Below are 27,841 nucleotides of genomic sequence, written 5' to 3' on the forward strand. Positions count from 1 at the left end.
ACACAAGCAGTTAACTATGCAGTTAATTTTGGAATTATAAATAAAATGGTATACATAAGAATTATACGTATGAATAGTGTGAATTATAAAATTATATACAAGAATTATACGTAACAATACTGCACATTATAGAATCCCACAAAATAATGTGAACTGACCAAGAAACACAGAAGTATACACTAAGTAAATCACCACTCATCTTTATCTAAAGTAATTATTATTATTTTATCTATTTTTTTCATGCTTCATGGCTCCGTCACAAGTGATAAGCCACTAGTCCTGGGAATTACCACGCTAATTACTTTTAAGGTGTGTATTCTAGCTTCTCTTAAAAGCCTCCAAAGAAGGATTTTGCGGGATTACCCCTGGGAAGCCATTCCATTTGGCGACGAAAAACTTGTCTTCAAGTATTCTTGGCAGGGTGGGCCCTAGGGTAGTCCTATCGAGCTCTATGGCAAGTTGATCATAAAGCCTCTATTATATCTAGAAAAAGTTTTGGTACCTCCTCAGATGGAGGGCAATGCATGTATTTTTAGAACACGGACATTGAAGCCACGTCAAATTGGTTAAGGATTGACCGTAGGCATCAGAGTTGCTAGAAATTTCTGCACGAACTGCTTGGTTTTGGACACATGAGGAGGAACGAAGTGGCTAATTGGATTGCCAGCCAAGAGAGGACATGAATTTTCCATAATTGGCCTAATACATAACGTGAATAGTATCGAAATGGACTCGTCAGGGAGAAGGCTTTTGCATCTTAGGATGACTTCTTCCTTCCGGGAGCAGAAGAATTTTGCTTTGCAAAAAAATTAGAATATGTAGATCGTTTAATAAGTATAAAGCGTAAAATGACGCTCAAGAATTAAGAACTCTCAAATATCTTACTCATCTCCTCCATTAATCTACAAATTCATTTTTAGAGGCTTTGAATTTTGCTTATATTTATGTCAAAAACCGTATGAGGTATTGATGGCTTTGTATTTTGACTTATATTCATGCCAAAAATCATGTGAGGCGCTTGGCAGTGGAATTGAAAAGTATAAACAGCGTTGTGGGACAACTGATAATCGATAGATGGCCTTCGTATTTCTCTTTTTCGCTTTTTTTAATTGTTATCTTCTCTGAGAAACCAGCCTGAATTTTCGTTCTTAGATGCTTTCTATAATCTTTACAGCTAGCTGGGATCTTAGAAAGTTTTTTTTCTCCGCCTGTACTTAACAAAATCGTTGACTAAAATTTTAGGTATTAGTATATTTTTGTCATTTAGTTTTTTATTTTTAGTTGGTATTTTCAGAGACCACACCGCCTTTCCTTGATATACAAATAACAGTTCAATAGGGACAAATCCTTTTATTTGACAGTAAAACAACAACAAAAAATCTCTGGATATTTCGGTTATATATACAGTGGCCGTCTTCTGCAGATAAACTAAAATAACACATTTCGTTGTTTCACTGTCAAATAGAAGGATTCATCCCTGTTGAATTGATATTTGTAGATTTTCAGTTATTTATTAACTAGAATTTTAGTTTACTGTTTTATAAGTAATTAATTTTATGCTTACATTTAATTTTTAAATTTCGTAAATTATTTTTCTATCTTATTTATTTGTAGGTTTTAGTTATTTTTTTTTATTTTACTTATTTTTATATTCAGTTTTCTTTTTATTTTTAGTTAATTCAAGTTTTGTTTACTTTTTTTTGGAAGAGATATTAATTTTATGATTACTTTTTCAGTTGGGGCTCTTCATTCTGCGGGGCAGTTTATTGCTTTATTTGCCTGGCTCATTGATTTGGTAGATCCTCTTCCAGATCAAACATCAGATGATGACGTTGTTTCTTACGTCAGAAGGGTAAGTACATTGATTGTAAAAAATTTTCACACCTTATGTATATTTTTCTGCCATCCTTCAAAATGTGGCTTAGCCAATTTCTTGGGATGGGGAAGAGAGTGAACCTTTGAATAGATTGGGGTAGAGGAGAAAAGTGCGCTTTTATGTTGTCCTCATTTGCCTTTTCGTAGTGAATCATTAGTGGTAGTGGTAGTATTTCCAATATATTCCAGTGAAAAATTAACTCTAGTTCGGACCCTTTAACTATATTTTATTTTGGAAATAAAGTAAGGATTTATCTGAAAAAGTTTAACGAACACCTCCTCGGAAAATACCCTCCCCCTGTAGACAATAGCTCCCGGGAAATACTCCCCCTGGAAGATACCCTACCCCAAAAAATACCTCCACGTCGAAAATATCCCTCTGCGTGAAATACACTCGAAAAATAACCCCTGGAAAACTCCCTCCAGTGGAAAATACCCCCCGCGGAAAATGCCCCTCGGTAAATACCCCCCACCGGAAAATACCTCCTAGTGGAAAACAAGGCCTCCAAATTCGAGAATTTTATTTGAGTTTTTTTTCTGTAGGGAGAAGGACTTGTTTTTCATTATTGTCATGTATCCACCCCCTTAATATCTTTTTTATGGCACTTGGTATTAACCAAGTGACATATAGCAATCGGAAATTCTGTCGGTCTGTCGGTCCCGGTTTTGCTACTTCAGGCACTTCCAGGTAAGCTAGGACGATGAAATTTGGAAGGCATATCAGGGACCGGACCAGATCAAATTAGAAATAGTCGTTTTTCCTGGTTAATTCTGAAAAATTAGAAAAAATGCGGTATTTTTAACTTACGAACGGGTGATCGGATCTCAATGAAATTTGATATTTAGAAGGATATCGTTCCTCAGGGCTTTTACTTTAAATCCCGACCGGATATGGTGACATTGGGGGGGGGGGAGTTGGGAGGGGAAACCTAAAACTTGGAAAACACTTAGAGTGGAGGGATCGGGATGAAACTTGGTGGGAAAAATAAGCACATTTCATAGATACATGATTGACATAACCGGAACGGATCCGCTCTCTTTGGGGTAGTTGGGGGGGGGGTGGAATTCTGAAAAATTAGAATAAATGAAGTATTTTTAACTTACGAACGGGAGATCGGATCTCAATGAAATTTGATATTTAAAAGGATATCATGTATCAGAGCTCTTATTTTAAATCCCGACCGGATCTGGTGACATTGGAGGGGGAGCTGGAAGGGTGAAACCTAAAACTTAGAAATCACTTAGAGTGGATGGATCGGGATGATACTTGGTGGGAAAAATAAGCACGAGTCCTAGATACATGATTGACATAACCGGAACGGATCCGCTCTCTTTGGGGTAGTTGGGGGGGGGGGGGGGTTAATTCTGAAAAATTAGAAAAAATGAGGTATTTTTAACTTACGAACGGGTGATCGGATCTCGATGAAATTTGATATTTAGAAGGATATCGTGTCTCAAAGCTCTTATTTAAATCCTGACCGGATCTGAAGACATTGGGGGGAGTTTTGGGCGGGGGAACCTAAAATCATGGAAAACGCTTAGATTGGAGGGATCGGGATGAAACTTGGTGGGAAGAATAAGCAGAAGTCTTAGATACGTGATTTACATAATTGGAACGGATCCACTCTATTGGGAGGGGGGGTGGTTAATTCTGAAAAATTACAAAAAATGACGTATTTTTAACTTACGAAGGAGTGATCGGATCTTCAAGAAACTTCATATTTAGAAGGATCTCGTAACTCAGATCTCTTGTTTTTTTCATCTCAACCGGATCCAGCGTAATTGGGGGGGGGGGCAGTTGGGGGGACTGGAAATCTTAGAAAATACTTAAAGCGGTGAGATCAGGATGAAACTGGATGGGAAGAATAAAAACCTGTCTAAGATACGTGACTGATATAACCGGACCGGACCTGCTCTCTTTTGTGGAGTTGGGGGGGGGGGTAATTTTGAAAATTGAGGTATTTGTTACTTACGAAAGGGTGACCTGATCTTAAGGAAATTTGATATTTAGAAGGATCTTGTGCTTTAAAGCTCTAATTTTAGATTCCGACTAGATCCTGTTACATTGGGGGGAGTTGGAGGGGGAAACCGGAATTCTTGGAAAACGTGAAAATTGGGGTATTTTTATCTTACGAATAGGTGATCGGATCTTAATGAAATTTGATATTTAGAAGGAATTGATGTCTCAGAGCTCTTATTTCAAATTCCGACCAGATCTTTGACATTGGAGGGGGAAATCTTGGAAAACACTTGGAGTGGAGGAATCGGGATGAAGCTTGGTGGATAGAACAAGCAAATGTCCTTGATACGTGATTGACGGAACCGTACTGGATTCGCTCTCTTTGAGGGAGTTGGGGGCTGGGGTTCAGTGATTTGGCGAGTCAGGTGCTTTTGGACGTGCTAGGACGATGAAAATCGGTAGGCGTGTCAGAGACCTGCACAAATTGACTTGATAAAGTCATTTTCCCAGATTCGACCATCTGGGGGGCTAAAGGGAGAGGAAAAATTAGAAAAAATTAGGTATTTATAACTTACGAGTGGGTGATTGGATCTTAATGAATTTTGATATTTAGAAGGACATCGTGACTCAGAGCTCTTATTTTAAATCTTGACCGCCATTAAGCCTCTGATTTTGCTTTTAAATCGATCTATTGATTCATAGAATTTTGTTAGAGCTCATACCATATGATCTCTTGGCTCTTAGCTCTTCTTGCCTCGTCATAAGTGCCATATGAGAGCTCTTAGCTTTTGTTCTTTTTTTTGCGTGGTATCTTTTTTCTTTTTTCCAGTGTTGGCAGTGACTGTAATTGCTTCTCTTTCTTTTTATTTTTCTTTTTTGTGTTCCGCTTTTTCTTGTTGATTGTAAGACGGGTTGTTAATAAAATTCAATCAAGTTTAATGTATGGTTTTCGCGGCATTGATTTAGTCACCATGACTATAATTATGGATGCATTACCCCCTTATGATTATTTACCCCTGCCTGCCAATGGACCGAGTTTTCACCAACGACTAAACCTAATTGATCATGGTGGTCATCGAATCGCGACCTGGAATGTTTTGACGCTAAACTTCCCTGGATCAAAAGTCCTGCTCGCTGGGGTGTTGTAACACCCAACACCCTCGCCGGGGTGTTGTTTTGTCGCTAGACTTCCCTGGATCAAAAGTCCTGCTCGCTGGGGTGTTGTAACACCCAACACCCTCGCTGGGGTGTTGTTTTGATGCTAAACTTCCCTGGATCAAAAGTCCTGCTCGCTGGGGTGTTGTAACACCCAACACCCTCGCTGGGGTGTTTGTTTGTCGCTAGACTTCCCTGGATCAAAAGTCCTGCTCGCTGGGGTGTTGAAACTTTACTCGCTGGTAAAGTTTCAATAGCTGGTATCACCACAACACATATTGTCGTCAACTACTCCCAATCCATAGGGGAGAGTTACAAGGAGTTATAAGGAGGATAAGGAGAGTTAAATATTAAAAATAATATTGATACTTTTTTCACTTTTTCTAAGTACTGATTCATTAGCTCCGTATAAGTCTGACCACTAGGATGGGCGAACGAATAGAGTGTTAGGGTCAAAAGCACTGAAAAGGGTATTTTATCAGGACGGGGTCGTGACAGAATTTTGTCAGGAGGGGTCCCTTAGACTAATATAAGGAGGAGTTTCTGAAGTATACCGAATACCCCAACATAATTGGAAATCAATAATTGAACTAGGGCCCGTTTTGTGAATTGGCCTATATGTTTCGGCAGTCACTAGAGGATTTAAAATGAATGATTTCCCGACAATGCAATTTTGAACCTAATCTGATTGATTTTAGTTTTGTTTATTGCCCTCAGCTTTTATTTAAAAGTTATCATACTGATTATAGAAAACATATTTCACTAATTGTTAATTGATCACTGACAGTCCTAGCTGATGTCTGAGTTTCAGTTTAGCCTCTTAACTTAAGGATATATATTTCGAAAGATAATTCTCTGTATCTAAATCCATAACCGTATCTTTTTGATTTGGTTACTAATTTAGTATAGTTTATGTTTGCCATTGCAAAACTGCTTTCGCTACCCCACACCAATGCTTCTGCTATGTCCAAATTCTTGGGGGTTCCCTTAATTTTCCCCAAAAGAAAATTGGTATTTTTTGTGTATTTTAGTTATTTATATACTTAATTTTTTTATTTTTCCCATTTTTATTTTTTCATTTATTTTCAGTTATTTATTTATTTAGTTATTTATTAATTTTTTATATTACTTTTTTTGTACAAGCGATATTAATTTTATGCTAACCAAGAATTAAGGTTTGTGAATACACAGCCATTAACATGAAATTTAGTACTGTTTAGTAATTAAGTACTATTGATTTTTGACGTCCTAAAAGCTGCTATATGTATTTTTTTATTATATTTATTGGATCATATGTGTATTTTGAACATAATTTCAAATTTTAAAGAAAAATAGTAAAAAGAGCTATAAACATGGTCCTAAGACCAGTGAAATGCATTGAAGATAAACACATGGGGGTTTGGTTTGTATAACTAGCAAGATGTCCTCAGAGCAAATGACAAACAAAATTTAGAAATTAAAATAAGCAGGAACAAGAACTACGTGAACTTAAGAGGAACTAAAATGAAGCAAGAAAATGAAACCTGAAAATAAAAGGAAAACTATAATCAAGTTTAACTAAAAAGAAGCACGATTACGAAAACTAAATACACACTACAATTTACTCCTCAACAATTCAAAAAGTACAAAAATCAAATAAAATTGATATAATTTCGTAGGTATGAAGGTTCTTAGGTATGCAAAGTAAATTTAAAAATGTAATAGGGTAGATTGTTTAAGTTGAGTATCAAATTGTTGTAAAATTGTTGTTTTTCGTTGACGTTGAAGAATTCAAACCAAAGTTGAAATTTGCTCTTCTCAAAGTTCTTGTGTTTCGTTCCATCTGGCGGTAAGGTTGACGTAAGTTCTTACGTAAGACTTCTAAGTGTCGTATGATTCTGTGTGAAGGGATAAACGGAATGGCAAAATCCAAGGTGAAGAATTCTGAAGAAAGGATAATATTCGCAAGTTCATTTTAGTACGCACTTAGTCAAATGGGCCACTTAAACAAGATTGTTGGCAAAACGATCTAGTATTTTTTTGGTGCTGTACAACATATGCAAAAGAAAACTGCAGATAAATAAATAAACATAGTATATAAACATATATAAACATAGTATCTACCCGCCCACAGTGGCCTTACTCGTTTGCTTTAGTTTCTTGTTCTTTCTGTTTTGTGTAGTGTTTGTTTTGTTTCTTTTATTGATACTCCGCCTTGATTTTTTGTAGCGGGTCAAAAATAAATTATTATCATATAAACATAGTGCAAGGAACAAGAAACGTACTAAAATAATAAATAAAATATAAAAAAATAAACTAATAATAATAAAGGCATAAAGTACCAATAAATCGATAAAATTTGATGGACCGGTAATGATCTAAATAAAAACACACTTTAAAAATTGATCAGTAAGAACTAAAATTTAGATACTAGTATTTGGTAATGCGTAAGTTCAAATTAATATACGATTTTGAATCAAGATGGTAAGTATAGATATTGGTATAGAAGAATTACAGAAAATTACCAGATCGAAAGTTTTGGATTCATACTAAGTACAGTGTCCTTCAAGTACTTTGACCTTAAAAATTGTTGTTTAATGTTTGAAGAATTGGTCTCAATTGACTCGGCAGCTGATAGGCTCAAATGCATATTTAAAAATATTTCTGCAATTTTTTCAGTTTTCTTTCTAGATACCTTATCTAAGGCCAAGTAGCCGTGGAAAAAGTGGGGTAGCATAGTAGCGATCTTACTTAGCAGTTTCATTGCCTGGTGAAATTTGTTGGAAGATTTGAAATTTTTGTTTGGCAGCTTTTTAAATTCTATCGAATTCTGCTACTGTCAGCTTTGGAGCTTTTTCATACCTGGGGTCAAGAATCGCTTCCTGGACAAACTTTCTTTAATATTTTCCTTAAGGACAAATTTTCTCCCTGCATTCGTGTACATATAGCCTTGTGCGGGAGGGGGGGGGGGTATATAATGCTGAATATTCTGTTGTTGTTTACTATTGTTTGTTGGGTATAATTACCGTACGATGCTGTTAGAGCCCTTGTGAAGAAAGCCCCCCGCTTTATCAAACAGTTCATGCTAATGGACTGCTAGTAAGAAGCGACGCTGCTCAATAGTAACCAAAAATCTAAAAAAACGGAATTTGGTACCAATTGATATATATATATATATATATATATATATATATATATATATATATATATATATATATATATATATATATATATATATATATATATATATATATATATATATCATGAAAAGAGAAATCACCAATGCTACAGCACAAACACACACACAAAAAAAAAAAAAAAAAAAAAAAAAAAGAGAGAGAGAGACAGAAGGAGAAAAGGAAGACTGTTTTCCTAAATTAGTGATTAATATAGACCAGCACTTGAATGAGGCCTTAACCCTACTCATCCATACAATCACACAGGTCAAACAGCATAGCCATACACAATCAACCATAAAGAATAATCCATGGACAGGCAGTCATGTCGTCAATAAGTATAAGTCGTCATTTACCAAACAATAGAAAAAATAATATAGACAAATAATTCAGAGGCAACACCCAACCTAAGGGCTCATCAGGAGAATACACTGGCCTATATAGGGTTTCGCCACTCTAAATTCTCTACCCAGCACAGTGTTGTGGCTACCACAGAATATCCATGGCATCCCCACGTCAGGTATCACCCCCAAAATACATGTCTATGAAAAAAAAAAACCAAGTAAAACCAAAACAAGCTTATCCTTTTAATATATCCCTCCCTTTAGCAATATATATATATATATATATATATATATATATATATATATATATATATGTATATATATATATATATATATATATATATATATATATATATATATATATATATATATATATATATATATATAAATCAGTTTGTCATGCTGATTCAAAATATATAAAATACATTAAGTTTAGTTTCACCTATCGAAGTCTACGAGATGAGAAAATTTGCCTGATTATCGAAAAAAGAGGGAACATCCGCTAAAAGCCACGAATCATAATGATAATCATACCGTCAGATTCTGTGTATCAGAGAACCCTTCTGTAGAAGTTTCAATCTCCATTCTTCAAAAATATGGAATTTTACATTTTTTTCCCAAAAGAAAGATCATGGTTTTGCGTTTATTTGTTTTCCCCCATGGGTGATTATATCGAATCAGTGGTCCATATCGTGGATTATTTGGATTAGAACCAGTGGATTATATCGAACCAGTGGTCCTAGAATACCGGGAGAGGGCTCATTTGAACGGACATTAGAAGTTCTTGTGCCCTTTTTCAGTGACCAAAAGGATTGGAGGGCAGCTGGCCCTTCTCCCACACTCCTTTTTTCGCAAAAACAGTTCGGTCAAAACTTTGAGATAGTGATTTTTTTGTGTAGTTGAAGGGTTCAATAACTAAGCCTTTAGAGATAACTTGACCCCCACAGCCCCTGAAGAAAGGTATTTGAATTATGAAATGTGCCTGTTGTTTACGTGTAGTGTTGAATATTTGGAAGTATGCATTCATTTTGGGGTGGGAGGGGAAGGGTGAATTTTCTGCCGGGAGTATTCCCATGGGTTGAATTTTCCACGGAGAGGGACATTTCTCATGGGGGAACTTTTTAGGACAAATTTTGCACTGAAGAAATTTGCCAGAATTCCTGTATGAAATTCTTTTTAATTGTTTTGCGTTCTCTTTGCCAACTCAATTTTACGTCTGAAGATGTTGATGGTACCTGCCCGGGGTAAATTTTCACCGAGTTCGAGTTGTCTAGAGGATTTTTCCGTGGAGGAGTAGCCAGTTCTCCCGGCATTATTTAATAAACAAAAAGAAATTAAATTAAAAAATTTCAACCGAAAGTAAGGAACAACATTAAAACTTAAACCGAACAGAAATGATTACGTATATAAGGGGGTTGTCCCGTCCTTAATACCTCGGTCTTTACGCTTAAGGTATGACTTTTGTCCCAGTTCTTTAAGAAGGACTCCAAGAAAACAAGCGTCGGTTATTAAACAAGGGCAATTAGAACAATAAGAAGCTTTTTGAAAAGTACTAAAAACTTTAGTGCAAAGAGCCAGCTAATATGGTAATGAGAACTCACCTAAAATCTACCCTTTTTATAGCCTATCGTCATTTGCCTAAACCCGCTCGGCTATATATACGACTGCGAAAAGCAATGCTCGGATACTTTCACACTATCTAGGAAATATTTTCTACCAAGCTGAGGCTATCCACCTCTGACAAACTTTGCCAACCTACCTCAAGCTAAAAAATAATTGCTCGCATAATAAGAAAGAAATTCACTTTTAATTGCCATACAACGATGACGACCAAAATTGAACTAACTCAAAACTTCTTAGAAAACTGCAACCAAGGGAGAAGGACTAACCAATCAGGAAACATAATTCTACTGATTGGGGAAAACATTAAATGGAGGACTGGAAATTCAATTCAATCAGTTCACACCCAAATAATAAAATCAGTCATCCTTCACTCTCGCGAACTACTGAATTTTTATTGAATTTAGCTAGGGCTGACTCAACTAATACTGAATGTCAGACGGGATTTTAATGCAATGAGCGGAATTGAAGGATCGGAAAACAACATTTTTAAAGAGTAATGCGAACCGAAAAGGGATATTTATTATAACTGTAACAGCTTATTTTTATGGAACTCTTTATATTAGTTTTTTGCCTTTAAACTCTCTTTTCGCCTTTACTTTTTGCCTTTTAATCTAAAAGAAAAATTGGAGAAACGCCAGTGAAGTGCATGCAACCATAGCATATATATATACTTATATATATATATATATATATATATATATATATATATATATATATATATATATATATATGTATATGTATATATATATATATATATATATATATATATATATATATATATATATATAACATATATAACATATATAATATATATATAACATATATAATATATATATCATGAAAAGAGAAATCACCAATGCAACAGCACAAACACAAAAAAAAAAAAAAAAAAAAAAAAAAAAAAAAAAAAAAAAAAAGTGACAGAAGGAGAAAAGGAAGAGTTTTCCTAAATTAGTGATTAATATAGACCAGCACTTGAATGAGGCCTTAACCCTACTCATCCATACAATCACATAGGTCAAACAGCATAGCCATACACAATCAACCATAAAGAATAATCCATGGACAGGCAGTCATGTCGTCAATAAGTATAAGTCGTCATTTACCAAACAATAGAAAAAATAATATTGACAAATAATTCAGAGGCAACAACCCAACACAAGGGCTCATCAGGAGAATACACTGGCCTATATAGGGTTTCGCCACTTTAAATTCTCTACCCAGCACAGTGTTGTGGCTACCACAGAATATCCATGGCATCCCCGTGTCAGTTATCACCCCCAAAATACATGCCTATGAAAGAAAAAAAAACAGCAAATGTAAAACAACCAAGTAAAACCAAAACAAGCTTATCCTGTTAACATATCCCTCTTTTTAGCAACAATAGGTAAACTAAATATTATAAATTTTACCAAATCACAAATATTAACACATTGCAAAAAACCTGAATGAACTAAACAATTATAGAATTCATCTTTACCATGTGGCTAATTTAAAAAAAAAAAATCCGCTCAGTTAGAAACACAATTCAAAATAAATGGCGCTGCGACAACATTTCTCGAACCTCCGAAATTAGTTGAAAATTTCTTTAAGTATTTCTAGATAATTCTTTTGATATTTATTTAAAAGTTCGTTATAATGAAAACTAAATTTTTTAAATTGCCAAGTTATCAATTGATATCAATGATATCAAAGTTATCTCTTGATATCAATTTTTGGCTTAAGATTTTACATCTATTTTTAAAATCAATATAATTACTACAAATCCTTGCATAACGAAGTAACTGTGAGAAAAACGCTGAATATGTGATATTTGAGTGTATATTACTTTCAGGGAATTGGAAACTAATCACTTCAAAATCAAAATCATCCGTTTTATTATACATTTTAAAACTCAATTTATTATTATCACAAATATTAATATTCAAATCTAAGAAATGATCTTCATGACCAACGCCATGACTAGGCTCAAGAATAAGCTCTGATGGATATATATTTTTAGAAATATCAATGAAAGCCTTACAATTTAAGACCAAAATATCATCTAAATATCTTATTATTGGACAAAACATGTTTTAAATTAATTGGATTATTCTTATCCATCATATATTTATATTCTAGTTGACTTAAAAACAAGTCAGCTATAAATGGGCTGGCATTCCACCCCCATGGGAATTCCCACAATTTGCTTGTACAAATCACCCCCAAATCTTATATAAGTATTGTATAAAACAAATTCTAATAACTCAAAAATCATATCCAAGCTGTAACATCTCAAGTTAACTGTAGTATTAAAGCAATTTGTCCATATAGCTTTTTTATTATAAGTGTCTATTTTTAAGAACCTTTTACTAGATAAGAGGAAAGATTTCTTGATAACAGTTTTTAAATTATCAAACACTACATTAAGTGATAAATTAGTATACATTGTCGCAAAATCGAAAGACTCAATTCTTTTAGCTGAAACCATTGTTAAAGAATCTATCACCTGCAGTGAATTATTAACACTCCAATATGGATTAAAATTCGAAAATTTTTTAATACCAGAACAATAGGTTTTAAGTTTATTTATAATTTCCTTTAAAATTAAAGAGAGGTCAGTAGCAGCAATGCGGGTTGGACCTTTAGCTGTTCCAGCAATAAACCGTGGTTTAGGGGGATTCTGTTGAAATTTTACAGTCCAATATAGGAAAGGGATATATATATATATATATATATATATATATATATATATATATATATATATATATATATATATATATATATATATATATATATACTAGCTGTTGGGGTGGCGCTTCGCGCCACCCCAACACCTAGTTGGTGGGGGCGCTTCGCGCCCCCCCCAAGCCCCCCCGCGCGCGTAAGTCGTTACGCGCCATAATAGTTACGCGCCATTGTAGTTGTGTCCCTATGTCCCACCTGTGAATATAGATAGATATATATATATATATATATATATATATATATATATATATATATATATATATATATATATATATATATATATATATATATATATATATATATATATATATATATATATATATATATATATATATATATATATATATATATATATATATATATATATATATGGTTTTAACTACGTAAAACTTGCAAATATACAACATTCTTTGCTGTCCCATTGTCTTTGCATATAAATAGATTGTCAGGTTTACCGACTCTTGAACATGCAACATATAATGGTCCATGGGAAAATAATCTGTATTCAGATCTATACCTCATGATTCTAATGATTGCCCTTGAGCTTTGTTGATGGTGATTGCTAATCGACCATTCCCTGTCCCGGTGTCCTGGTCGTCATTTACATCCCCCTGTTTCCCCCGGTGTCCCCGTTGTAGTTGTGTCCCTGTGTCCCGGTCGTCATTTATATTCCCTGTGTCCCGGTCGTCATTTGTATCCCGGTGTCCCGGTCTGTATATACATTCGTTTTTTAGTTTTGTTTTTCTCCTTTATTTTTTTCCTTTTTTTTTCTTTTTTAGCTTATTTAGATTTTTAGATTTTTTAGTTTTTTTATTAGTTTTTAGTTTTTTTTTCTTTTTAGTTTTTTTGTCCCGGTCGTCATTTATATCCCCCTGTTTCCCCCAGTGTCCCCGTTGTAGTTGTGTCCCTGTGTCCCGGTCGTCATTTATATTCCCTGTGTCCCGGTCGTCATTTGTATCCCGGTGTACCGGTCTGTATATACATTCGTTTTTTAGTTTTGTTTTTCTCCTTTATTTTTTTCCTTTTTTTTTCTTTTTTAGTTTATTTAGATTTTTAGATTTTTTAGTTTTTTTATTAGTTTTTAGTTTTTTTTTCTTTTTAGTTTTTTTGTAGTTTTTACCTTCTTTTTAGTTTTGTTAATTTTTTTTTTTACTTATGTCCTGGTCGTCATTCACCTGATCCACGATCCACAGATCCACAGACAACTTATTTTTATATATATAGATAGTTTTTTTTTTTTACTTATGTCCTGGTCGTCATTTATACTCCCTGTGTCCCGGTGCTTTGTTGATTGCTAATCGAACATTCCTTTTGTCCTGGTCGCTTTCTCTTTGAGTGTCGTCATTTATTTTTTTCTTTTTTAGTTCTTTTAGTTTTTACCTTTTTTAGTTTTTTTTAGTTTTTTAGATGAAAATTTTTTTTAGTTTTTTCCTTTTTTTCTTTTTAGTTTTTTATTGGTTTTTACCTTTATTTTAGCTTATTTTTCAGTTTTTTCCTTTTTTTTATTTTTTTTTTATTTTTTATTTTTTTTAGTTTTTTACCTTTTTTTAGTTTTTTTAGTTTTTTAGCTTTTTTACTTTTTTTATTAGTTTTTAGTTTTTTTTTGTAGTTTTTGCCTTTTTTTAGTTTTTTCAGTTTTTTTTTTAGTTTTTTATTGGTTTTTACCTTTATTTTAGCTTATTTTTCAGTTTTTTCCTTTTTTTTTAGTTTTTTTTTAGTTTTTAGTTTTTTTAGTTTTTTACCTTTTTTTAGTTTTTTTAGTTTTTTTAGTTTTTTAGCTTTTTTATTTTTTTTATTAGTTTTTAGTTTTTTTTGTAGTTTTTGCCTTTTTTTAGTTTTTTTAGTTTTTTAGCTTTTTTTGTAGTTTTTGCCTTTTTTTAGTTTTTTTAGTTTTTTAGCTTTTTTATTTTTTTTATTAGTTTTTTTTGTAGTTTTTGCCTTTTTTTAGTTTTTTCAGTTTTGACGTCACCTGATCCAGTTTTTTCAGGTGACGTCACCTGATCCATCCACAGACAGACAACTTATTTTTATATATATAGATATAAATATATATAACACAATAATATATAATTATAATTAGTACTATATTTTATATATAATTTATATCATAAAGGAAAGTTCTTATTTTTTATTTCATATTCAGATGATTATTACTAATGGTTGTATTTTATTTTTTTGTAGAGTTTTCAAGAAAAAGTGAGATCTTTATATGCACCATGGATGAAAGGACAAGAAAATTTCGATGCTGAATATAATGAATGGATTCTTTTCCTTGGTAAGTTGCTCAACAAATGGCTTTCTTCTGTTATGGTTATAGCGCTATTTTTATTTAGCTGTAGTAAGGTAAAGCTTTTCCTGGGTAAGTCGATCACGGAACGACTTTTTTAAATCATATGTAGCGATTGTTGTGGTAAGGTAAGGCTTTCTCAGGGTATGTCACTCAACGTACTACTTTCTGCTGTTATAATTGTAGCGATAGTTATGGTAAGTTGTGGTAAGGTAAGGCTGTCCAGATTTACTTTGAGAGAAACCCTTGCTAAATTCTCTTCCTAAAGTATTTCAGCTGGTCTCTCCCGAATCAGCCTGCGAAATACGACTTCACCACTTAATAAAAGGCACTAATATTAAAGCTTTATCTTCTTCTCGGTGCCACTTAGTTTGCGGGTTTTGTCAAAGAATATGAAAGCTTTTTTGAAGTAAATGACTCTAATGAGTTTAAAACAATAAAGTTTGGAAAACTGGACAGTAAAATGTAAAACAAAAAAAATTCTGTTGGCTGAAAAGCTGATTTTCTAGAATAGCTTGAAAACTTTCGGGGAGATGAAGGCTCTGGCATCATCCCCCTCCCTTACAGGAAACATGGAATATTATTCAAATTACGCACTTAACTGATATATTTTGTGGTAGGACAGTGGATTGATGTGCTGCTTGGCAAAACGGGGCTCAGGGATCGACGATCGCTGCCGCAGGGTCAGGAGACAAGGTCGGGAGCCACCTACCCCTGTAGAAAAGACCCAGTAACTGAAACGTTAATTCGAGGCCGTGTGTGCCAGAAATGATTTTGGTGGATCTTTGTCACTTTTTTTTATTTTGCTGCTGTAACTAAAAGGGGAAATCTTCATAGTCGTTAACCCTTGCCCCTGTTCCACTCCGAAACAACTTGAAACAATTGATTTGCAATCCAGAGCATAGCCATATTGCAAAATTAAGAAAAACAATAAGGCTCAGAACACAAATATAAATTACTAGTTGTAATGTATTAGGTTTAGTTATCCGAAAATACAATTTGCGGTCTGTTTACTGAGATTATGCAAAAAAAAAGTTTATGTTTAATTATTTAAGTTTTATTTTGAAAACTGGGATAAACAATTCATGAATAATATATCCCAGTTTGTTTATGCCATGGAATAATATATCCCATGGGATATATTCTATGGGATATAATATATCCCATGGGATATACAAGATCCCATGGGGATCTTGCTGCACATCAGTGCTTCCGGGATTCCCCAAATATCTCACACAGAAAATTTGGTTCTACAAAATCCCCCTGAACATTAAGGTTCGTAGGTAAACAAACGTTAATATGAAATATACATCATTGATTTATGTTAACATTAGCTCTCGGAGAGACTTCGGTATACCACATATTCTTCAGGAAAGCTTTTGGGAAACCCTGAAAAACTTTACTTAATTATTTAAGTTTTAGATTTAAATTGGGACAAACAATTCATAGATAACAAATGATCTTGCTGGACACCAGTGCTTTTGGGATTCCCCCCGAAAAAAAATTGCTACTGCAAGATCTCCCTAAAATTAAGATTAATATGACTTTAATATGAAACGCTAATATGAAATAAAAATCATTTGTTATCTTCAGTTCTTGGGGAGATGTTGGAGAACCAAATTTTCTCCAGGAAAACTTCAGGGAAAGCCTTTACGTTTTGTAGATAGGTAAGGGAGTGGTTTGCAGCAAGGCGATTTTATTTTTGGGATATCCTGTAATACATAACGATGCTTTTCGTCAAGATGTAAGTGAAGGTGGGAAAGACAGTGGTACAACTATTGGTGGTGATGAAAGTGATGCTAAATATGGGGATCAAATTTACAGTTGGATGTGGATTATATTGAATGTGGGGATCTAATTTACTACGACTACTGGATTTACATTCAAAAAGTTAAACCGTACGTTGTATGGTACGTTAACAAACAACCGCTTGGAGGTCTGAAAATGTCGCTTTAAAACTTAGTTTCATTTTTTTTTTAATTTTTCCTCAGTTGCTTTGATGTTCTCATTGAAGTAACTCTAATAGCTTCTTTTTCCTACGTGGATCATCATTGTATTTATTAATATTGGTGGTAGTTTTATTTGTTTTTAGTTTAGTGTTTTTTTCTTTTTATCTTGTGCTGAAGACGCCTAGTTTACACACAGGCGAAATATCCGCGTTGTTTTAGTCTTTTAACTCTTTTCTCTCTACTGGCTGCAGTCTCGTTTGAATTTTTTTTTTTTTTTTTAGTCTTATCTCTCTTACTTGTTTGTTGAGTTAGAAGATGGAGAGACAGAGTTAGAGGAAGGGGAGGCAAAGTTAGAGGAAGGAGAGGCAGAGTTAGATGATGGAGAAAGAGAGTTAGGAGAAGGAGAGACAGGGTAAGAGATAAGAGAACGAGAGCTAGAGCAAGGAGCGACGAGTTAGAAGATGGAGAGACAGAGTTGAAGAAAGGAGAGTTAAAGCTAGGGGAAGGGTAGACAGAGTTAAAGGAAGGAGAGACAGCGTTGGAGGAAGGAGAGATAGAGTAAGATGATGGAGAAAGAAACTTAGAGGGAAGAGAGACAAGGCTAGGAGAAGGAGAAAGAGAGCTGGAGCTAGGAGTAACACAGTTTGAGGAAGGAGAGGCAGAGTTAGAGGTAGGAGAAAGGGGGAAACTAAGGTAAACTGCCAGTTGCTACTGTTTAAAAAACCACAGACTTGCTGAGCCTTCAATGAATATATTTTTCTTTTTAGATGGAGTTGGTGTTTCTCAAGAATCATTCGAGTCTTCCCTCAATAACGTTCGGAGCAAAAGGGAAGAATTGGCAAAAATCAAAGATGATCGTCTGAAGTTACAGGTTACTAATTATAATTTTGCATGGTTTTTTACATTGCAAACCAAGACCTTATATCACTAGACTCCAACTGTGGTTAAGGTGTATTCGGCTAAGTATAAAATTGAAAAAAAATTTATATACTGAAGACAGTACACCTATATAAGTCGATTCATTCTTGAAGTATCGTGACAAAGATAGCTAACGCTAAAACTGTCCCTTTTTTAATATAAAGTGTGATCAAAATATCTTCATTAAAAAGGGAGGGCAACAAACTCCTTTCGGTTGTTATTTATTTTAAGTTGTAACTTTAAACTTTCCTTCCATTTGGAAACTTATTGCTTTTATTTCTTTTGCTTTAATTCCTTTTTCTTTCAATTCCGTGTAGAACCGACTGCATCTGTGCCATTTTATTTATTTCCCGTGACTTACCTGCTAACTTTTGTTATTGGATGATTATACCTTTGTCAGAAGCAGTGACTTACTATTCTTTTACACAAAATATTTACCTTGTTCATGCAAGCTCCTGCTATAGGATGATCATACTTCTGTTGTACGTTAGGACTTATTGTGCTTCTGTACGTATATATGTTGGCATTTTCAGGCAAGCTTCGGCTGTAGGATGACTAGCCCCAGCTATAGAACGAATAGTATCTGTAATGCTATGATTAATCTTTTGTCGTAAGTTCGGGCTTATTGTGCTCCTACACGTATTTATGTTTACCTTGTTGATCCTAGCTTCTGCTGTAGGACGATTAGCTCCTACTGGAGGAGCTTGATTAAGGATGATTAAGCTTATGTTGTAAGTTAGGGTTTTTTGTGGATCTACCCGTGTTTATGCTTGCCTTGTTGTTCCTACCTTTATGCCATTTTTTTTTTGTGTTCTAACGCCTCTTCATAATTCTATTCTTAGAATAAGAATATTATTTTTCATCGAAAATTAAATTGATTTTTCGTCTTATTTGGTTAATTTCACATTCTCGCATTTTCCTTCCTTAAAAAAAAAAAAAAAAAAAAAAAATCCAAATTGATATAATGAATAAAATTATACATTTAATGAACGAATTCATCTCACCTTAATGTATCAGAAAAAGATATGGATTACCTTAGTTAAAATTGTGTTTTGGGTAAGATATGGTATGAAAAGCGAAATGCCGAGGAGCAAATGTGGACATTAGAAATCCAAGCTTCTGCTATAGGATGATTGGTCTCTGCTACGGGATGAATAGCAGCTGTTATAGGATGATTATACTTTTGATGTAAGTTAAAGGTTATTCATACTTACCTCGTTGATGCTAGCTTCTCTTATAGGATGATTAGAGTCAACTTTAGGGTGATTACACTTTCTTTTAAGTTATCACATGTTAAGCTTTTACAAGTTTTTATGTTTAAACTACTGATGCTAGCTTTATGCTTCTTTGTTCCGTTCTTGTTTTCTAATGTCTATTCGCATATTTTACAGCAACAATCGGGCTTAGCGCCAGAATGTGAAGCCCTCACTAAGGACAAAAATGGGCTGCAGGAATACCTAGAAGACATATACAAATACAATAAAGAGCAAAGGGCGGTAATTGAAAGGATTAAACAATTGAATGCAGAAAAACGTGAGATTTTCCTTTTTTACTCCATAAGGTCTAATATTTCCCCTTATATTGAAAGAAAAGTTTTCAGTTCCTTTAAAAAAATATTAGCTTAAACTGGCTGTACTACAGGTCTCCAATTAAGATTATTAAAGCAAAAATAAACTGTTTTGGCTCTTTTTACTGGCTCAGATTTTCACGTTGAGGAGCCAACCAGATTTTCAAAAGGCAATATCGTATTTGTCTGTTTTTATCTCTCCTATATATCTATCTGTATTTGCATTATTAATGTTTGCTTGTCTCTCCAGAAATTAAATTTCCTCGTTAGTCTTTCTTAGCGCTTAACATAACTAACCCGCTTAAGAAATAGTGTGATTTGGTTACAAAGATACGTGGCAGACATAAAATAATGGAAATAAAGCGCATCTTTGGAGGGGACCGTCTCCTTCGTAAACGGAATAATTTCTGTTGGTTTTAAGTTTTAATGTCGCGCTTTCTTTCATTTGATTTTTTCTTTTTATTTAATAACGTTAAAGCAGAAAACCGTTCTAATTTTTTTATTTGTCATAATATTTAATCAATACCTGGCTAGAGATTCAGAATTGCCACTTGTTCGGAAGAAGAAAAAGTGTAGTTTCTTTTAACTTTTTTCTGCTCATCTTTGGTTTAAAAAAGTTATTTATTTTTCTGAATTTTTTTTTTCTGGAAAAGTTTTTTTTTTAGATTAATAACGTGAGTAAGCCGAACAGTGCCATTAACGTCAAAACACCGTTCTATTTTTATTATTCATCTTAATGCTGATGTAATACCTGGCTACAAGTTCAGAATGGCCACTGGTGCGGTAAAAGAGAAAGGTGTGGCCACTTCTTGTCGTCTAATATCTACTTTTAAGGAAACTAATAAAGAAGAGGTGGAAATGAAACTAAGTCACGGCAAAATCTGCCGTCCAAAATTTGTGCATCTTTATGCAGGTGGCTGGTGCTTCCAGCTTCCTGGAAAATACCCCACGAGGAAGATACCCCCCGAAAAATACCCCCTCACCCCCAAGGAAAATGAAAACAACTAGATTTTCAACTGAAAGTAAGGAGCAACATCGAACCTTAAAACTAACAGAAATTATTGCTTATATGAAAGGGGTTGACTCATCCATATGACTTCGCTCTTTATGCTAAAGTTTTTTCTATAGAATTTTAAAACAAAGCTTATTATTCTAAATAAACGGGGATTGTGTTTCAGGAATCGTTCTTAAAGAATTAGGGCAAAAAGTCAAAACTTTAGCGTAAACAGCAAGTTCTTGTGTAAGGGGCAACTCCTTTCTTGAACGCAATAATTTCTGTTCTTTTGGAAGTTTTGATGTTGCTCCTTAATTTCAGTTGAAAAAACTTTTTTTTTAAATTTAAAAATTTAATTTCTGATCGTTTTAAAACCATACCAGAAAATCCGGCTCTCTCTCCATGAAAAATTCGGGTACTTGTGTATTATACGCTACTTACTCAAGTTTACGATGTGTAAAACTCGAGAAAAAACCAGTTTCTTCGTTAGTTTCTTCCTTACTTTAGAAACAAACTTAGGCTATGCCGGGGGGGGGGAGGATAGCGGGTCTGCATGTAAAATTTGTTAGGTACAACTATTTTGCATATTATGAAGCAAGAATTGTTTTCTGACTTCAAACTGTTCAAATTCTTTACCCCCCCCTTCTTGTACTAAAATATAGCCCAAATTGTATATTTTCCATCTATTCCCTCACTTATCTTTGTCTTGTCTCACGCTAAGCTGAAAGAAACGAACGAAGAAACCGGTTTGTTCTCGAGTTTTACACAGCGGAATTCCTTCCCCTTACGGAAAATAAAAAACAAAGTAAAATAAAATTCTCAAATTTGGAAAGCCTTATTTTCCAAGGGATCAGTGTTTTCCACGGGGATTATTTTCCGGGGGGTAAATGCTGGGGGTGTTTTTAAAGGTGTAAACGCCTAGAACCTTTGTGCAAATACATTCTAAGACCACATTGGCTATACATGAAATAGGAAACAAAGAAAAGAAAGCATATAATAAATTAAAATCAAATAGGGGAGAAAAAACGAGGATTTTATCATCCAGTAGTAAATTATGAAAACGAAAGCAAGCAAATATTTCGACAAGGACCTCCGTCAAGTTGTCCTCATTTCTCAGGAAAAACAAACAATAAAGACGAAATCTAACCTTTTGAAGTGAACCACAAGAAGAGGAAATGCGCAAGTCTTGTATCACTATGCAAATATTTATGCATATTTCTAAGGTGAAGAATCCTTATGACTCGTTATTAAGACGAACCCTGGTAGTCGTATTAAGGTTCACTTGCAACACAATAAAATGACATTCGAATGAATCCTGAATAGATATATAATACAATTTGAGGGGAAAATTCCCCAGAATTGGTGTTTTCAGTCCCTTAACTAAATGGGACTAATACGACAAATGAGAGAAAGTTAAAATATTTAGTAATGACTAACACATCGATTAGTAATGTGGGCGACTTCAATCAAAACGATCAGGTACCAATTCAAGGCTAAATCCATAAAAGTTAAAAAGACAAATCGAGATTATTTATGTGTTTTTATGCTTTAGATATTATATGTTTCTATGCTTCAGATATTTTATATATTTATATATTATTTTATGTATATTTTTTTGTATGCTCTTATTTGTTCAATGGAGAGTGTGGGTGGTGACTGCCTGGTCCAAATTCATGTATGAGTTGGGGATTTCCCGTGATAAGTATGAACAACATAAAGAAGAAACTATTACAGGAATAAACAAACATACTTAGAAACAATAGGGAAAGTTTTTCTCAAGGCCATGGAACTCAAGACAGTAGATATTTTGACCCTATGTCCAAGAGCCGTCTTCAGCACAACACCATAAAAAAATATATAGAAAACATTAAAATGCAAACTTTAAAAATAAAAATGTTTTTATAAAACTTTTAAACAGCCCTAGCATCATTACTTCGACGAAGTTCAACCCGGACCGACAAATTAAATGATATGAGATGATAAATTTCTTTCAAACAAAATGGAATAATTAAATACAAGGTTTCAAATCTAATCTTGCTTTTTTGGCAGCAAGCCTTAATGGTCTTCTTAATCTCAAATGTATTTAATTATTTTATTGCGTTTAAAAGAATTTTATCATCTCATGTCATTTTATTTATCAGTCCTTGTTGAAATTTGTTGAAGTAATGATGCGAGGGCTGTTTTGAAGCAGTGTTGGGAAGTCGCAGTGCAGGCTGTTATGAAGTAGTATTGTGAAGTCTTAAGTAGTGTTTCAAGCAAAAGTAGCCAAAGTAGTTCTTAAGTACATAATTATGGTTTTTGTGTTTTGCACAAGTACAACCATTGCATTTAGATTGAAACCCCTGTCAGTGTTTCTTCAAAAGAAAATTAAATAGGCTGTACTTTTTTCTTATTACCTTATCATTTCTTATAATAAGTTTTATTATAAGCTGAATAAGGTCATACTAAAAGGTATCCTAAACCACACATCACAATATAGGGACTTAAAAAAATAATCATCTCTTCCCTCCCCCTCCCAAATAAACAACACAGGAAAAAATACAAACTTGAATTAATCAAGTTTTCAAAGATGCAGTGATATAATATTGGTAGGTGATACAGAAGAAAAAACTTACATTAAAATGCAAACTTTGAAACTAAAAATGTTTTTATAAAACTTTTAAACAGCCCTAGCATCATTACTTCGACGAAGTTCAACCAGGACCAATAAATTAAATGATATGAGATGATAAATTTCTTTCAAACAAAATTGAATAATTAAATACAAGGTTTCAAATCTAATCTTGCTTTTTTGGCAGCAAGCCTTAAAGGTCTTCTTAATCTCCTTAAATGTATTTAATTATTTTATTCTTTTGAAACAATTTTATCATCTCACGTCATTTTATTTGTCAGTCCTGGTTAAAGTTTATTGAAGTAATGATGCTAAGGCTGTTTTGAAGCAGTGTTGGGAAGTCGCAGTGCAGGCTGTTATGAAGTAGTATTGTGAAGTCTTAAGTAGTGTTTCAAGCAAAAGTAGCCAAAGTAGTTCTTAAGTACATAATTATGGTTTTTGTGTTTTGCACAAGTACAACCATTGCATTTAGATTGAAACCCCTGTCAGTGTTTCTTCAAAAGAAAATTAAATAGGCTGTACTTTTTTCTTATTACCTTATCATTTCTTATAATAAGTTTTATTATAAGCTGAATAAGGTCATACTAAAAGGTATCCTAAACCACACATCACAATATAGGGACTTAAAAAAATAATCATCTCTTCCCTCCCCCTCCCAAATAAACAACACAGGAAAAAATACAAACTTGAATTAATCAAGTTTTCAAAGATGCAGTGATATAATATTAGTGGGTGATACAGAAGAAAAAATAAATAATCTCAATGCAAGTTTTCTAAACCAATTTTTGCCATTTAAGTTCAAATTCGTTCTTCAAATTAAATTAAACTTTTTTTTATCACTTCATTAATATATTTGCAAACCTGCAAGATTTTCCTTTTCAAAGTCATCTGTTGGGTCCCCGGGAATCCCAGGATATCTCCTTAAAAAAATTACCCCGTAAATGAGTAAGCTGCTGGTACCCTGCTAGAATTTATGCCACTTCCATTACTGCTAAATTACATTTAGGGCAAGAATTATCTGCGTCTGATGTCAGCCTTTTTCTATCAAACACCATGTTTCTGTTTTAAATAATAAATAATATTTGCATCAAACAGTTCGTGGTAACGAACTGTAGTAAGGAGCGACCCGGCTCAACAGTAAACGAAACTCTAAAAAACGGAAGTTCGATGCTAAAAGATATATCAAAAGAATCGGTTTTTTATGCTGATTTTAAATATATAAGTTTCATCAAATTTAGTTTCTTTCATCAAAAGTTACGAGCCTGAGAAAATTTGCCTTATTTTGGAAAATAGGGGGTAACACCCCCTAAAAGTCATAGGATCTTAACGAAAATTACACTATCGTATTCAGCGTATCAGAGAACCCTACAGAAAAAATTTCAAGGTCCAATCTACAAAAATGTGGAATTTCGTATTTTTTGCCAGAAGACAAATCACGGGTGCGTGTTTATTTTTTTTTTTTTTTTTCCCCAGGGGTCATCGTATCGACCAAGTGGTCCTAGAGTGTTGCAAGAGGGCTCACTCTAACGGAAATGAAAAGTTCTAGTGCCCTTTTTAAGTGACCAAAAAAATTGGATGGCACCTAAGCCCCCTCCCACGCTCATTTTTTTCCCAATGTCAACGAATCAAAATATTGAGATAGCCATTTTGTTCCGCATAGTCGAAAACCGTAATAACTATGTCATTGGGGATGACTTACCCCCCACAGTCCCTGGGGGAGGGGCTGCAAGTTACAAACTTTGACCAATGTTTACATACAGTAATGGTTACTGGGAGTGTACCGACGTTATCAGGGGGATTTTTTTGGTTTGGGTGTGGGGTTCAGGGGAGGGGGCTATATGGGAGGATCTTACCTTGGAGGAATATTTCATGGGGGAAGAGAAATTCAATGGAAAGGGCGCAGGACTTTCTAGCATTACTATAAAAAACAATGGAAATATAAACATGAAAAAGTTTTTTCAATTGAAAGTAAGGAAAAGTAATAAAACTTAAAACGAACAGATATTATTACGCATATGAGGGGTTCTAAAAATACTTTAGCATAAACAGCGAGGTATTTAGGAGGAGATAAATACTTCGCTCTTTATGCTAAAAAGTTTTTAAATAATTTCAACTATTTATTCTACGGCCTTTCTGATTCAGGGGTCACTCTTAAAGAATTGGGATAAAACAAGATATAGTGTGAAGAGCGAGGTATTAACGAGGGGACCAACCCCCTCATATATATAATCAAGAATATAAGAATATAAAAGTTTGTTACGTAAGTTAATTCTTAAGTAACGTACTTTTTTTACTAATAAAAACGTTCGTTAAAAATTAAAAGATCTAGTTGCCTTTTTAAGTAACCGAAAAATTGGAGGGCAGCTAGGCCTCCTTCTCCACCCCTTATTTCTCAAAATCGTCTGATCAGAACTAAGTGAAAGCCATTTAGCCAAAAAAAGAATTAATATGCAAATTTCATTTTAATAATTTATGTACGGAGAGCCAAAATCAGACATGCATTAATTCAAAAACTTTCAGAAATTAAATGAAAAAAAACAAGTTTTTTTAAATGAAAGTAAGGAGCGACATTAAAACTTAAAACGAACAGAAATTACTCCGTATATGAAAGGGGCTTTTCCTCCTCGACACCCCGCTCCTTGCGCTAAAGTTTGATTCTTTCTCGCAACTCTACTTTTTAAAACAATAAAAAACTTTATTTTAAAGAGCGGGGTGTCGAGGAGGAAAAGCCCCTTTCATATACGGAGTAATTTCTGTTCGTTTTAAGTTTTAATGTCGCTCCTTACTTTCATTTAAAAAAACTTGTTTTTTTCATTTAATAATAATTATTACTGAACACTTCTTTAATCTGAACATAAAATTCAACGTCTCTAACTTCCTGACTGCCTGGTTTCAAATCTGGATTTCAACGTCTTCCATTCTATTCCAAAGTCGAGACAAATGTTATTCATCCTTTTTTGGTGGTCCTAGTCCCTCATTCCAAATATAAGATAGTCCATCCTTGGTATTTCTTATGTCTATTATTATTATCTTAATGTCATTGATTGTTGCTACAGTTTTTCTTAGCCAATCCGAAATTTTTCTGAGCCAAATTTTCCTCGGTGAATCCGACTTGAGATTGGTGCAACACCTCACGTTGCCCAAGCACCGTACATTTAGCTTCACTTCTAAATGTAATTTTAAATTGTGCTTTTTCGTATTGATTTTATCATGATCATTAATGTACTGTCCTTTTTTTATAGGTAATAGATTACTTGATCTCCATGGCCAAATCAATGAATTAAAGAAAGCCAAAGAAAGTCAGCCATTTACAAAGTTAGAATTTGAAAGCCAACGGCAACAACTTGTTCAGCTTCGAAGTGAGGTGGCTTTAGAAAAAGATACCCGTGCATCTATTGAGAGAGAAATTGGTCTCTCTGAAACCTCTTATAATAAAGCTCTTGAACAGGTAAATAAAAACCTTCGAATTTATTTGGAAAGGTTAAAGGTAAATAAGCTTTGGAGTGAGGTGGCTTTACAAAAAGATACCCGTGCGTCTATTGAGAGAGAAATTGGTCTATCTGAAACCTCTTATAATAAAGCTCTTGAAAAGGTAAATAAAAACCTCCCAAGTTATTGGAAAAGGTAAAAGTTAAATAAGTTTTTGAGTGAGGTGGATTCAGAATAAGATACACCTCCGTCTATTGAGAGAGAAATCGGTCTCTCTGAAACCTCTTATAATAAAGCTCTTGAAAAGGTAAATAAAAACCTCCCAAGTTATTGGGAAAGGTAAAAGTTAAAGAAGCTTTTGAGTGAGATGAATTCAGAATAAGATACATTTGCATCTATTGAGAAAGAAATCGGTCTCTCTGAAACCTCTTATAATAAAGCTCTTGAAAAGGTAAATAAAAACCTCTTTAGTTATTGGGAAAGGTGAAAGTTAAATAAGCTTTTGAGTGAGGTGGATTCAGAATAAGATACACCTCCGTCTATTGAGAGAGAAATCGGTCTCTCTGAAACCTCTTATAATAAAGCTCTTGAAAAGGTAAAAAAATTTGAGCTCGATGATTCTTTCGATTGTCGAAGGGGCTGTAAGCTGAGGGAAAATAATAACAGAGAAGAAAACGCCCAAGTGAGGAAACGGGAAAAACGTTTTTCCAAGTGAGGAAAGAGGAAATAAAAAGGAAAACGCCCAAATAAGCTGAGTACTTTAAAGAATGATAAGCTGCTTTACCTAGTACTATGTGAGTTTTTTAGGGACTTGGGAGGCGAAATTCGCTTGGATTTTTCAACTTCTTTAAGTTTTCAAGGATTTAAACAAAAATTAAAACTTTTTTTCAAGGCTACAACCAAACTAAAACCAACAAACACAAATGTGTACTGCTTATACACCCTAGGGTCCTAAAGGATTTACAGAAGGGAAAAACAATGTAGACACTTTAAGCTATAGGTTTTGTATATACGTCTTCGGATTTTTACGGCAACTTTAAAATAAGATTTATTTCTGGAAAATTCCTTTAATAGACCCAGATGAGCCGAATTCACATTTTCGAGTCAATAAACACAAAATAAAAAAAAGAGCCAGCCAATAAAATATTACTAGTTAGGAAAAAAAAAAGAAATTTCAAAATGTCAATGAGGTTATAAAAATGCTGGGAATTCTCCCTAGGATTTATAAACAGACATAAATTCTAACA

General features: G+C 33.8%; 1 protein-coding gene across 2 annotated transcripts in view; it reads left to right on the forward strand.

Moving 5' to 3' along the window:
• Nucleotides 1-27,841, forward strand: part of LOC136033258 (kinetochore protein NDC80 homolog) — a 76,407-nt gene that overhangs the window by 24,330 nt on the left and 24,236 nt on the right. For both annotated transcript variants that reach the window (XM_065714006.1, XM_065714008.1), the window contains exons 5-9: nt 1,737-1,852; nt 15,021-15,114; nt 17,843-17,946; nt 19,385-19,526; nt 26,408-26,613. In XM_065714006.1, coding sequence (XP_065570078.1) covers nt 1,737-1,852; nt 15,021-15,114; nt 17,843-17,946; nt 19,385-19,526; nt 26,408-26,613 — 662 coding nt within the window. The remainder of the gene's footprint in view (nt 1-1,736; nt 1,853-15,020; nt 15,115-17,842; nt 17,947-19,384; nt 19,527-26,407; nt 26,614-27,841) is intronic.

The sequence above is a fragment of the Artemia franciscana genome, chromosome 11 (genome assembly GCF_032884065.1).
Source record: "Artemia franciscana chromosome 11, ASM3288406v1, whole genome shotgun sequence".
Classification (NCBI taxonomy): Eukaryota; Metazoa; Arthropoda; class Branchiopoda; order Anostraca; family Artemiidae; genus Artemia; species Artemia franciscana.